A 14,241-nucleotide genomic window follows, 5' to 3' on the forward strand; every position below is an offset into this window, starting at 1 on the left:
CCAAGAGCAAAAGGAGATGTTAAGATAAAGTAAAACAAAGGAAGGGAAAACAGCCTCCTAGAAATAGTGTTTCCTGCAGCTGCAGCGCAGACACTGCACTTTATTGAAGCGTCAGCTCGAGGCACCTGCTTGATGCAGTCGGGGAAACTTGCCTGGGCACAAAAGCACTCACAGTTCTGACAAAGACCAGACCCTAGGGATGTGGGCCTCCTGCTGAGGTTATCCCTTCTGCAAGAAAAGACAAACAGGGATAGCCTAAGGAAACAACTCATTGCCTCTGGATCCCAGATCAGAAACAATTACCATCTGAGCGTCCCAAATCAAAAGATGGCTCTGTCACAAGCATCCTTCCTGCCCTGTTTTAAGTTCCCAGGGCCTTCAGCTTCCATGTCTGTATGTGCAGAAGGAAGAGGGTGACAGGCCCAGGGGCAGAGGGAAGGACGCCCACTATAGGATTCCTCAGTCAAAAATTTCTTTCCTGCTGTTGGGTCTGTTGGCTTTGAAGTAGAAAGACTTTCTCTAAGGGTGCACTTGCTTTTCCCCCAACAAGTCCCAGCCTCCCAGCCTTGGAAACATCAGGAACATAGTCAGCATGGAGGTGAGGGTGGGGTTAGCAGGACACTTTTACAGGAGAGCTCCTCCCTTCAGAAAGAAAACCAAAATCAAACTATTTGAAAACCGTAGGGCTAGGGAGGAAAGAGCTGTTTTATGTAAAGGACCAGAAGGCTAGAAAATGGTCCAAGAATCCACAGGAGTCCTTCTTGACCAGATACCCTTCCTTGTCCAAGAATGTTCAGAGCAACAGTATTTATAATAGCCAAAAAGTAGAAACAACCCAAACATCCATCAGCTGATGAACAGGTAAGCAAGGTGGTAGAACCAGCCAATGGAATATTATGCAGCTATAAAAAGAATAGAGTTTGGATATGTGCTTCTTTGTGGGTAACCCTATAAGACATCAGACTCTGTGAAAGAGGGCAGATCCAAAGGGCATATACTGTATGATTTCATTTAGATGAAATGCCCAGAATATGAAAACCCAGAGAGATGCAAAGTGAGTTAGTGGCTGCCAGGGTCTGTGGGAGGGGAGGTGGGGAGCAGGAGCTAAGGGGCACGGTGGTTTTCTCTTGGTGGGGAAGGGTCGTAAAAGCTTCTAAGCTGGATTTGGTGATGACTGCACAACTCTGAACATAACAAAACCACTCATATATATAGCTTTAAAGGAATAATTGTATGGTACAACACTATAGCTCAATGAAGTTGTTATGTTAAAAAAGGATTATATGATTGATTCTAAATGAAAAGAATTGTCAGTGAATTGAAATACCCCATTTCCCTTGCATTCGAGTGAATAGATATTTTAGCGCCCTTCCCTAGGGAAAGTGTTTCTGATTTGTAATTCTGGTCCAGCAGGAACTGAAACTGGGATTTAGCAAGGCCACATCCAAGCCCAAGCCCCAACAGCGAAGGAGGAGGGGAAGACTCAAAACGCAAAGTGGGAAAAGAAGGCAAATCTGAGCGGTGTGGTGAGAGAAACTGCGAGGCAGCCACGGGCTCCCTGAAGCCACAACAGTGCTGGTCCTCGGGGCGCCGGCTCGGGAGGTCGGCCAGGCCCTCCTCACCGATATCACATGGAGGACAGCTGCACGTGTGCATAAGACAGCACTCCAGAACTGTGTGTGTTTACACAGTGTGCCTGACAGGCTGATGCAACAGAACTATTCTTTGTGCTTCCGGGCTGATAACTAGAAACCAGTTATGCAGAGAAGTAATACTGGGAGCTAAAGGGCTTTGAATTAGGTTTTTTCTCTGGCCTCTAACACTTACTCTGTCACCATATTTGTGCCGTTGTGTATTTGTTTATAATTCTCAAGTGGATTGTGTAATTCACCTTAAAAACCTGTGATTGTTACTTTAACAAATATCTAAATAAATCAGTTTAAAACTCTTCGACGTGAAAAAACTAGCCCTGATTCCAGAACACATAACGTGGAGATGTGAAAGGAATCAGTGGGCCTTGGTCAGATGGATGGAGTGTGGCAGGTGCCTTGGAGACAGCTCACTTTATCCGTCACGTCCAGGCAGGACCATGCTCACGCTGTTCCGCAGCAGAGAACGTCTATCCTGTATCAGCACCTGAAACAAATGATTGAAAGCCTCATACACACTTTCATTCATTCATTCAACAAACTAAATCTAAAATTGAATTTGGTGATGATCGCACAACTCTGAAAATACCACAACCACTCAATATACACTTTAAAAGGGTGCTTTTATTGTATGAAATTATGTCCCAATGAAACTGCTGTGTTTAAAAAGATAATCTGATTAATTTTAGACTGAGTGGATGTGCCGGGCACTGAGTAGACCTGGGGTTCAAGATGAGGAAGACAGACGTGGACTCTGCCTCACAGAGCCGGACCCCTCGGTGATGTCACAGGACATAATCACTCTTCACCATATTCAACTCATACTATAAATTGAGGTTGAATTCTCCACTAAAAAAAAAGAGAGAGAGAGAGAGAGAAAGGAGCTAATTTCATTCCTTTATGCATAAACCCTTTAAAGCATACTTGTAGATCAATAGTGAGTCTGGTTTCAGGTTTCTGTGTCTAAACAGAATCACCCCAGGTCCTTCACTGCTGCTTGCAGGCAGGGCCTTTAGTCAGTGGCGTTTAAAATCACCGACCTGGAGTCAGACAGCCCTGGATGCGAATTTCGACTCTTTTCATTTGCTGCGTGGCTTTGAGCAGATTACTCAACGTCTGAATCAATGGAGCAAGGTAGTGCTAGAAGCCAGCTCACGGCTGCACATTAGGCCTTGTGTGCGAGGTAGGTGTGGGCTTCAGAATCCCTCCCTTTCCTATCATGAAACCTCAAACTGGGCACAATGCTGTGTCGCGTCTAGTGCTAAATTTGATAGGAAAATGGTCTCTTGGTAATGATAGTATACCTGATCTACAAGCCTTCCTGTTTGCATCTTCTCTACAGTCATTGTTTTCATGCCTCGGTCCTCTTCCCAGTGACTACATTATTCCCAGAGTTGTGTTTAGTGTGTCTCTGCAGCCCTGCCCTGAAAAACCCCCATGCAGTGAAATTTAAACAATCTACCACAGAATTGCAAATGTCGCTATTTGGACACGACAACATGGTCTATTTCTCTGCCCGCCACTCCCAGAGAACCTCAGTCTGTGAAGACTGCCAGGTGACTCCACATGGGCAAGAAGCAGCTCTCTTCAAAAACAGCAGGGACCTTCTCATTCCAGGAAGGCTCAGAGAGTCTTTAGTGGGCGAATGGGTCTTACTTCACACACGCCTCTCAGAGTGAAAACTGGCTATGCAGGAGCTCTGATTTTGAAATTAACTTGAAAAAATAAGGTACCAGGTGTGTTTTTAGGTGAAGAGATGAGTTTGTCCCATATTACCCTGTGTCAAATCAGTTTAAATATGTAGAACTTTCAAATGTTTTAAAATCACCATAAATATAAAGAATGGGACTAATGATGGGTTGGGGAAGATGAAGGGGAGCAGGAGGACAGCAGGAGAACAGCAGGAGGGACAGCAGGAGGAGAGGAGGTGCCCTCTGTGCAGGGTGGGCTCTGGGTGAGGCAAAGAGAGGCCTTGTGTAGGGTGGAGGATTGATCCCTGGGCCCCTCCTCTGTAACACCCAAGCCTCCAGGGACAGCTGCACAATGCAGTGGCCATTCTCTTTTCTCAAAGACAGTGACACATGGGCCTGCCAGAAACTCTGAAGTCATTTTGGGACCAGAGTAAAGTTTTTATGTAACTCATAAGTAGATTAGGGATAACCACAAATAGTACTGACCCTCAAGACAGTGGCTGAAACAGAAAGCATAATAGTGGTTATTAACCTGCCCCCCCACCCCACCCCATTGATTCTCAGGCTGTATTATCTGGACCTCATGACAAATGTCCTTAACCTGACCAATCTCCTGTCCAGCCAGTAACTTGCACAGATATGAAGTCCCAGGCCAGCTATGGCCCCTTACAACGCTTTGAGGAAACCAGCGGATATGTGGAGAAGTGGCGGTCCCTAGTGGCGCTCCCTGGAACTGCGGTTCCAGCTCCTGAGTGGAAATGCGGGAGGGGCGGTAGGCTCCAACCACAGAGGAGTTCCAAATTGTCCATGGGTCTGCCGGTTCAGAGCTTCTCTCTTTCTGCAAGTGTGGTGATGCTGATGCTCATTTTCCCAAGCCTTAAACCCTGCTCTCCAGCAGGATTACTGTCCCTGAGCAATAGACAGTAATACCCAGTAAAGTTCCTGTAAAGTCCTGTGGGCGTGAGTTACCTTAACTCCCACTGACACAGGTATGTGACGTGACCCCCAATCACATCCCTAACTTTGATCGACTGAATAAAGTAATTAATAAACCAACAGTACTCCATAACAGAAGTACGCTCAAACTACCATACCACATACACTCGACTGTTAGAGGCCTGGCAAAATGAAGAAGTAATCAATTTCCCTGTGCTCAGGTGAACACATACGATCACAGAAGCAGACAGTCACCAGTACTTTAAAGATTCCGAAGTGATCATTTACCCTAAACTGTTTCCCCTAGAACTTGCATTTGCCCTAAAACCCCACACTTAGAGTCACTAATGGAGGAAACAGCAGAAGTCATTGTTGCCCTGACATCTGAGTTTTAGCGGTGGCTTTGTGCTGATCGGCTCTGTGACCTTGCGCAGGTTAAGCTATCCTGGCAGGGTCCCATTTTCCATCAGAGTAGGTATTACAAAGCTGTACATTTATAAACTATCATAAAACCTCAATTTATATTAACAAACATTATTTATCTATGCGGAGGTTAATTCAAAAGACAATTGTTAACCAAGATTTTGTTTTCTCCTCAGGAGCCTTGGTAAACTGTTATTAAAGAGAACCTTCCAGGGCCCTGGTGTCTGGGCAACCATTGCCCAGCTCTCCTGGAGATGCTTAACAGACCATGAGAGCCTGACTGGGTCACTGACCGGTGTCTAAGTAGGTGTTTGGTGCAGCCACTTAGCAAGCCTGCAGGACAAAGGAAAATCTGTTATCAGTAGGAGAGTCTGTGTTGTGTGAATGGAGAACTCTGTTCTTGGATTCCCCAGGAAAGATTTACATGAGGATCTGCATTCAAATAGAGACAGCCAGGAGCAAGATAGCAAGCACAAAGCAATTTATTAAGGATGTAGCTCTGCAGGTGGGGAGGGGCAAGCCCAGAGGTGGCAACTGCTCTGGGTCAGGCTGTCTTTTCTTCTCCTGTTTGTGTAGGTTGTGGGTCACAGCTGGGTGTGTCCTACTGAGGTGGTTTCCAGTCATCTAAGGGACTCCTCTTATTGGCTGGGAGGCAGTTTTTGGCCCTACTAGATTCTTGTGGATTGTCAGGACCATCTTCCCCCAGGGGGTTGGGTGGAACCCACAACGTAGCAGTATTATAATGAAGCTATAGGTGATGCTGGGTCACAGTTTGAGGAGAAGATGGTTTGTTCGGGCACCTGTGATTCTTGGTCTGTCAGCCCTGGGTCCTGGAAGCTGTCAGGCCAGGAGGTTAAAATCCACGAAGTCAGGATGTTGTGCCCTCAGGCTTCTAATGTGTCACCTACTTATCACCGTCCTTGCCTCCAGCTCACATCTAACTAACCTAACTAACCGCCTGCTCTATAAAACCCACAGTAAATGGAGAGTTGATATTTGGTTAATTCCAAATTTACACAATTGTCATGTAAAGTGGCAACAGAGATGTTTGAAATCATTGACTTTTGAATAATTACTTATACCCTTCCAAAGCCTCAATATTTCTCCAATGTCAGCCAACAAGAGTCTACCAATTCTCAAATTACTGTCCTGACTGTATTTCTTTTTTTTTTAATGTTTACTTTATGAGAGAGAGAGAGAGAGAGAGAGAGGAAGTGAGTGGGGGAGGGGCAGAGAGAGAGGGAAACCACGGAATCCGAAGCAGGCTCCAGGCTCTGAGCTGTCAGCACAGAGCCCTATGTGGGGCTCGAACTCACGAGCCATGTCCTGAGCCAAAGTCGGACGCTTAACCGGCTGAGCCACCCAGGCACCCCCTGTCTGTATTTTATGGACAGTTTAAGGAAAGAATTGTAAAACAGAGATTAATGTATATACAATTTCATAAAATTCAGTATTGCATAAAAATAATAATGTACAGTTGTTCCCCAGTATTTGTCTGACTTCAGACTAGTTACACATCAGAAAAAATCTTGGGTTAGGTTTAGAACCCCTTGATTGAAAATTTATCTAATATAATTTGTGACTTGATTGGTGATCTCAGTGTCCTGTTCTTTCTTTACATGATTCTTCATTGTCCCATTTTGAAGGCAGTGGGAATTATTCTTGTAAAAGAGCGGGCAATTTGAGGGTTAGTCATCCTTCCCACGGCCGCATGTCACTCTGCTAGCTTTTGCAAACAGTCTATAGCTGTCCCTTGGCCTTTACCACCCCCTCAGACACTGAGCAGTGATTGGTGCATTTAGGTCATGGGCATAGGTGCAAGGGAGAAAGTGGAAGAAAGATTGTGCCTAACACACACACATGCCATCCTGGTCGTACATCTTTTTCAATTGCTGCCACCTAAAATAATGCACCTCTCCCTGCACGTGGTGAGTCCGATAAGCACCATGGGCACTGACTACCATTTAACCTCATGTGCTTGCTTAGAACTGTGAAGATGAATGTGGTGGTTACAAAGTGCACAGGTGTTCATCTGATGAAACATGAAAGGCAGAGAAAGCAAATTCAAATTCTGATGAAGCTGTTATTATGGAAATAAAAATGCGTCGCTCCTTCTGTGGTAGGATACCAGTGTAGCCAACCTGCCATGCAGCAGCTGGCTGGGCCTTGGTACCCCAGGGCCCATGAGGGCTCACAACTGCATGCCTGGTGACTAAGCAGTGGAGCATCTGAGGTGAGGGAAAGCCTTGCACCTTCTTACTGTAACTGTGGCAGAAGAGGAAGAAGAAGGAGGAGGAGGAGGAAGAGGAGGAGGAGGAGGAGGAGGAGGAGGAGGAGGAGGAGGAGAAGAAGAAGAAGAAGAAGAAGAAGAAGAAGAAGAAGAAGGGGGAGGGGGAGGAGAGAAGTGGGAGGTGAGGAGGGGGAGGAGGAGGAAGGTGTGTGATCCTGGATAGCTGACAAGTGGGCCAACTGGCCAGGCTGAGTCTGGCCTGCAGTTGCTGTGCAAATAACAAGCCACCCTCCCAAGGGCAGGTAGGGAGCAGGTGTTAGTATGTTAGGTTTTAACATATGAATTTTGGTGGAGGAACACAGCCCTCCAGTCTGTAGCAGACACCTAGTTTATGCTTGTGCTTTTTCTCCACCTATGCCCACTGCCACATCATCATCACTGATCTGATCATCATGCTTCTTAGGTTAGACCTTCTTCCACCATTATGTTTCCCCTACCACGCTTACTAACTTGGTAAACTAATATGGCTTATAAATATTGCTAGCAAGAATGTTTGAAATGAGAAATTATATTAACTAGAACATTTTGGGACTCATTAATAGAAATGTTACCGAGTCGCCTGGGTGGCTTAGTCGGTTAAGCATCCAACTTCAGCTCGGGTCATGATCTCGTGGTTTGTGAGTTCAAACACTGCATCGAGCTCTGTGCTGACAGCTCAGAGCATGGAGCCTGCTTCAGATTCTGTGTCTCCCTCTCTCTCTGCTCCTGCCCTGCTCATGTTCTGTCTATCTGTCTCTCTCTCTCAAAAATAAATAAACATTGGGGTGCCTGGGTGGTTCAGTCGGTTGAACGTCTGACTTCGGCTCAGGTCATGATCTCACGGTTTGTGGGTTTGATTGAGCCCCCCCCCCCCCCCCCCCCCCCCGTCAGGCTCTGGGCTGACAGCTCAGAGCCTGGAGCCTGCTTCGGATTCTGTGTCTCCCTCTCTCTCCCTGCCCCTCCCCCGCTCATGCTCTGTCTCTCTCTGCCTCTCAAAAATGAAGAAATGTAATAAAAAAATTTTTTAAATAAATAAATAAACATTTAAAAAAATAGAAATTTTACCATAGTGAGGACACTGCCTGCCCCTCCAGGGGACTGCTGTGCAAGCACAGGATTCAGAGTGAGCCAGCCCCCTCCACGTGAGGTGCACCCAATCCCTGAGGCTCAGACCCCATCCTCCACTGATGCACCCACGACACAGGAACGTGTGAAATGATTAACATGCTGCATGGAAGATACTTGGAAAATGGAGCTGTCTCATACAGATATTGGTTATTACTTAAAGATCCTCAGGACTTTGAAACGAAATGTCCATGGTTGAGATTCTTCAGACAGTCAAATGCCTCACCAATCCTCTTGGTTTAAATGCAGTGAAGTGGAGGGGCACCTGGGTAGCTCAGTCGGTTGAGTGACTCTTGGTTTCTGCTCAGGCCATGGTCTCATGCTTTGTGGGATTGGGCCACACTGTCAGGCTCAAGTGCAGAGCCGGCTTGAGATTCTCTCTCTCAAAATAAATAAACCTAAAAAAAAAAATGCAGTGGAGTGGATTCCATAGCTGTTGTCAAGAGCAGGAAAGAACAAGATGGAAAAAGTGATAAGCTGTACTTTCAAGGTATGTATTTACTCAATGAAGTCCCTTTGCAGCAAAATGTGTGTGTGGGAGAGCCTGGCTGTGCAGAATGGGGTAGCATGTGTGTACTTCAACACATCTGGGAAACATCAACATGATTTAGTTACTAAGGGCCTGTAATCCAAACTGAATTCAGTGTTGTTTTTTTTTTTTTGTCTTTTTTTAAATGAGTTTAGAGAGAAAATTTTAGACTATATTTGTGATTTTGCTAATCATTCATCTCAAATACATAACTTTAACCAGGACATATATATTAATAAAAATATTCAATAAAGACTCTAAACATGAAGTCAGGAAGGACAAGTTGCATGGCCAGCCTTACCAGGCCTATCTGAGGTTCCAAAAAATGTGTTCGGTGACCTAGTTACTGCCTTTCAGCTGTCACATAGAGCTGAATAGGCACAAAGGTAAGTGAGAACAGACTTCAAATGGCACTGGATCAGACCATCCAGTTTGGGGATGGACCTGAGAGACGGCTAAGAGAGATTTCCATGCTGCAAGTTTCTATCCCTCAGACTTGCTAGCAAGGCTGCTACTAATAAATGGCATTAAAATATAATGTAACATAGTGCGATGCAATATACACTGATATACATATGTATTTTAATTACAATATGTTCAGCGTGATTCTAAGCACCTTACACAAAGTATTTCATTGAGTCTTTACATGCATCAATCATACGAAGTGTGAACTGTTATCATCCCATTTTATAAACGAGGAACTTGATGCACAGAGAGCTTGAGGAACTTGTCCAAGATATGAACCAAGGGAGTCTAACTCCAAAGGCCCTTGTTCTCCAAACAGCACACTGTTGCCTCCCCATGGTGTGGCCTTGCCAGATGGTTCTGAGGGTTTTTTTTTCATTTTCATATTTTATCGTAGTTTGGTATGGACATGAAAATTGTTTTATGTCCTATGACAAAGTAAAAATGACCACTAGTTACACGCTTTATATAATATAGTAAATTCTTAGTTTTGGCACTGAAATTCTCACATCACAGGCAAATTGGGATGGTGGTTACCTTATAACTTGTGTGCTCAGCACAGTGCAGTTAGAAATTGTGGGATTCGGGGTGCCTGAGGGCTCGGTCGGTTGAGTGCCCAGCTTCAGCTCAGTCATGATCTCACAGTCAGTGAGTTTGAGCCCCACATTGGGCTCTGTGCTGACAGCTCAGAGACTGGAGCCTGTTTCAGATTCTGTGTCTCCCTCTATCTCTGCCCCTCCCCCCCTCACGCTCTGTTCTCTCTGTCTCTCAAAAATGAATAAATGTTATTCTTTATCCAGCAAGGCTGTCATTCAAAATAGAAGGAGAGATAAAAAGTTTCCCAGATGAACAAAAATTAAAGGAGTTTGTGACCACTAAACCAGCCCTGCAAGAAATTTTAAGGGGGACTCTCTGAGGGGAGAAAAGATGAAAAAATATATATAAAAATAAATAAATACCAAAAGCAACAAAAGATTAGAAAGGACCAGAGAACACCACCAGAAACTCCAGCTCTACAAGCATCATAATGACAATAAATTCACATCTTTCAGGACTCACTCTAAATGTCAGTGGACTCAATGCTCCAATCAAAAGACATAGGGTAACAGAATGGATAAGAAAACAAGATCCATCTATATGCTGCTTACAAGAGACCCACTTTAGACCTAAAGACACCTTCATTGAAAATAAGGGGATGGAGAACCATCTATCATGCTAATAGTCAACAAAAGAAAGCCAGAGTAGCCACACTTATATCAGACAATCTAGACTTTAAAATAAAGACTGTATCAAGAGATGCAGAAGGGCATTCTATCATAATCAAGGGGTCTATCCACCAAGAAGACCTAACAATTGTAAACATTTATGCTCTAAATGTGAAACCCCCCAAATATATAAATCAACTAATCACAAACATAAACTCATCAATAGTAATACCATAATAGGAGGGGACTTCAACACCCACTTACAGCAATGGACAGATCATCTAATCAGAAAATCAACAAGGAAATAATGGCTTTGAATGACACACTGGACCAGATGGACTTAACAGATACATTCAGAACACTTCATCCTAAAGCAGCAGAATATACATTCTTCTCCAGTGCACATGGAACGTTCTCCAGGATAGACCATATACTGGGACACAAATCAGCCTTAAGTAAGTACTAAAAGATTGAGATCATACTGTGCATATTTTCAGACCATAACTCTATGAAAGTCAAAATCAACCACAAGAAAAAGTTTGGAAAGGTAACAAATACTTGGAGACTGAAGAACATCCTACTAAAGAATGAATGGGCTAACCAAGCAGTTAAAGAGAAAATTAAAAAGTATATGGAAGTCAATGAAAATCATAACACCACAACCCAAAACCTCTGGGACGCAGCAAAGGCAGTCATAAGAGGAAAGCATATAGCAATCCAAGCCTTCCTAAAGAAGGAAGAAAGATCTCAGATACACAACCTAACCTTACGCCTTAAGGAGCTGGAAAAAGAACAGCAAATAAAACCCCAAACCAGCAGAAGACAGGAAATAATAAAGATTAGAGCAGAAATTAATGCTATCGAAACCAAAAAACAGTAGAACAGATCAATGAAACCAGAAGCTTGTTCTTTGAAAGACTTAACAAAATTGATAAACCACTAGCCACTTTGATCCAGAAGAAAAAGGAAAGGACCCAAATAAATAAAATCAAGAATGAAAGAGGAGAGATCACAACCAACAAGCAGAAATAAAAACAATAATAAGAGACTATTAGGAGCAACTATATGCCAATAAAATGGGTAATCTGGAAGAAATGGACAAATTCCTAGAAACATATACACTACCAAAACTGAAAAAGGAAGAAATAGAAAATTTGAACAGACCCACAACCAGTAAAGAAATCGAATTAGTAACCAAAAATCTCCTCCCAAAAACCCAAGAGTCCGGGGCCAGATGGCTTTCCAGGGGAATTCTACCAAACATTTAAGGAAGAGTTAACACCTATTCTCTTGAAGCTGTTCCAAAAAATAGAAATGGAAGGAAAACTTCCAAACTCTTTCTATGAAGCCAGCATTACCTTGATTCCAAAACCAGACAGAGACCTGACTGAAAAGGAGAACTATAGACCAATTTCCCTGACGAACATGGATGCAAAAATCCTCAACAAGATATTAGCCAACTGGCTCCAGCAATACATTAAAAAAATATTCACCATGACCAAGTGGGATTTATACCTGGGATGCAGGGCTGGTTCAATATCCGCAAAACAATTAATGTGATTCATCCCATCAATAAAAGAAAGGACAAGAACCATATGATCCTCTCAACAGATGCAGAGAAAGCATTTGACAAAATACAGCATCCTTTCTTGATAAAAACCCTCAAGAAAGTAGGGATAGAAGGATCATACCTCGAGATCATAAAAGCCATATATGAACGACCCAACGCTAATATCATCCTCAATGGGGAAAAACTGAGAGCTTTCCCCCTAAGGTCAGAAACAAGACAGGGATGTCTGCTCTCACCACTGTTATTCAACATAGTATTGGAAGTCTTAGCCACTGCAATCAGACACCACAAAGAAATAAAAGGCATCCAAATTGGCCAGGAGGAGGTCAAACTTTCACTCTTTGCAGATGACATGATACTCTATGTGGAAAACCCAAAAGATTCCACCAAAAAACTGCTAGAATTGATTCATGAATTCAGCAAAGTGGCAGGATCTAAAATCAATGCAGAGAAATTGGTTGCATTCCTATACACCAACAATGAAGCGACAGAAAGAAAATCAAGGAATCGATCCCATTTATAATTGCACAAAAAAACGTAAAATATCTAGGAATAAATCCAAGCAAAGATGTGAAAAATCTATGCACTGAAAACTATAGAAAGCTTATGAAAGAAGTTGAAGAAGACACACAAAAAAATGGAAAAATATTCCATGCTCCTGGGTAGAAAGAACAAATATTGTTAAAATGTCAATACTATCCAAACCAATCTACGTATTCAATGCAATCCCTATCAAAGTAACGCCAGCATTCTTCACAGAGCTAGAACAAATATTCCTAAAATTTTTATGGAACCAGAAAAGACCCTGAATAGCCAAAGCAATCTTGAAAAAGAAAACCAAAGCAGGAGGCATCATAATCCCAGACTTCAAGCTGTACTATAAGGCTGTAATCATCAAGACCGTATGGTACTGGCACAAGAACAGACACTCAGATAAGTGGAACAGAATAGAGAACCCAGAAATGGACCCACAAACGTATGGCCAACTAATCTTTGACAAAGCAGGAAAGAATATCCAATGGAATAAAGACAGTCTCTTCAGCAAGTGGTGCTGGGAAAACTGGACAGCAACATGCAGAAGAACAAACCTGGGCCACTTTCTTACACCATACACAAAAATAAACTCAAAATGGATGAAAGACCTGAATGTAAGACAGGAAACCATCAAAATCCTCGAGGAGAAAGCAGGCAAAAACCTCTTTGGTCTTGCCCACAGCAACTTCTTACTCAACATGTCTCCAGAGGCAAGGGAAACAAAAGCAAAAATGAACTACTGGGACCTCATCAAAATAAAAAGCTTCTGTACAGTGAAGGAAACAATCAGCAAAACTATAAGGCAACCAACAGAATGGGAGAAGATATTTGCAAATGACATACCAGATAAAGGGTTAGTATCCAAAATCTATAAAGAACTTATCAAACTCAACACCCAAAAAAACCAATAATCCAGTGAAGAAATGGGCCAAAGACATGAATACACACTTCTCCAAGGAAGACATCCAGGTGGCCAACCGACACATGAAAAAATGCTCAACATCACTCATCACAGGGAAATACAAATCAAAACCACAATGAGATACCATCTTACACCTGTCAGAATGGCTAACGTTAACAACTCAGGCAACAACAGATGTTGGCAAGGATGTGGAGAAAGAGCATCTCTTTTGCATTGTTGGTGGCAATGCAAGCTGGTGCAGCCACTCTGGAAAACAGTGTGGAGGTTCCTCAAAAAACTAAAAGTAGAACTACCCTACAACCCAGCAATTGCACTACTAGGCATTTATCCACGGGATACAGATATGCTGTTTTGAAGGGACACATGCACCCCCATGTTTATAGCAGCACTGTCAACAATAGCCAAAGTATGGAAAGAGTCCAAATGCCCATCGATGGACGAATGGATAAAGAAGATGTGGTATATATATACAATGGAGTATTACTTGGCAATCAAAAAGAATGAAATCTTGCCATTTGCAACTATGTGGATGGAGCTGGAGGATATTATGCTAAGTGAAATTAGGCAGTCAGAGAAAGACAAAAATCATATGACTTCACTCCTATGAGGACTTTAAGAGACAAAACAGATGAACACAAAGGAAGGGAAACAAAAATAATATAAAAACAGGGAGGGGGACAAAACAGAAGAGACTATAAATATGGAGAACAAACTGAGGGTTGCTGGAGGGGTTGTGGGAGGGGGAATGGGCTAAATGGGTAAGGGGCATTGGGAATCTACTCCTGAAATCATTGTTTCACTATATGCTAACTAATTTGGATGTAAATTTTAAAAAATAAAAAATAAAATTAAAAAAATGAATAAACGTTAAAAAAAAAAGTTGTGGGATTAGTATCAGATATTATGATATTTAAGACTTTTCC

General features: G+C 42.9%; 1 protein-coding gene across 1 annotated transcript in view; it reads left to right on the forward strand.

The window, feature by feature from the left end:
* The window catches only part of CFAP97D2 (CFAP97 domain containing 2), a 35,314-nt gene extending 33,372 nt beyond the window's left edge, over nucleotides 1-1,942 (forward strand). The window contains exon 4 of the mRNA XM_030314538.1: nucleotides 1,414-1,942. Within this exon, the coding sequence (XP_030170398.1) occupies nucleotides 1,414-1,420 (7 nt within the window). The 3' untranslated portion in view covers nucleotides 1,421-1,942. The remainder of the gene's footprint in view (nucleotides 1-1,413) is intronic.
* The last annotated feature ends 12,299 nt before the right edge of the window (nucleotides 1,943-14,241 follow it).

Source organism: Lynx canadensis, chromosome A1, assembly GCF_007474595.2.
Source record: "Lynx canadensis isolate LIC74 chromosome A1, mLynCan4.pri.v2, whole genome shotgun sequence".
Lineage (NCBI taxonomy): Eukaryota > Metazoa > Chordata > Mammalia > Carnivora > Felidae > Lynx > Lynx canadensis.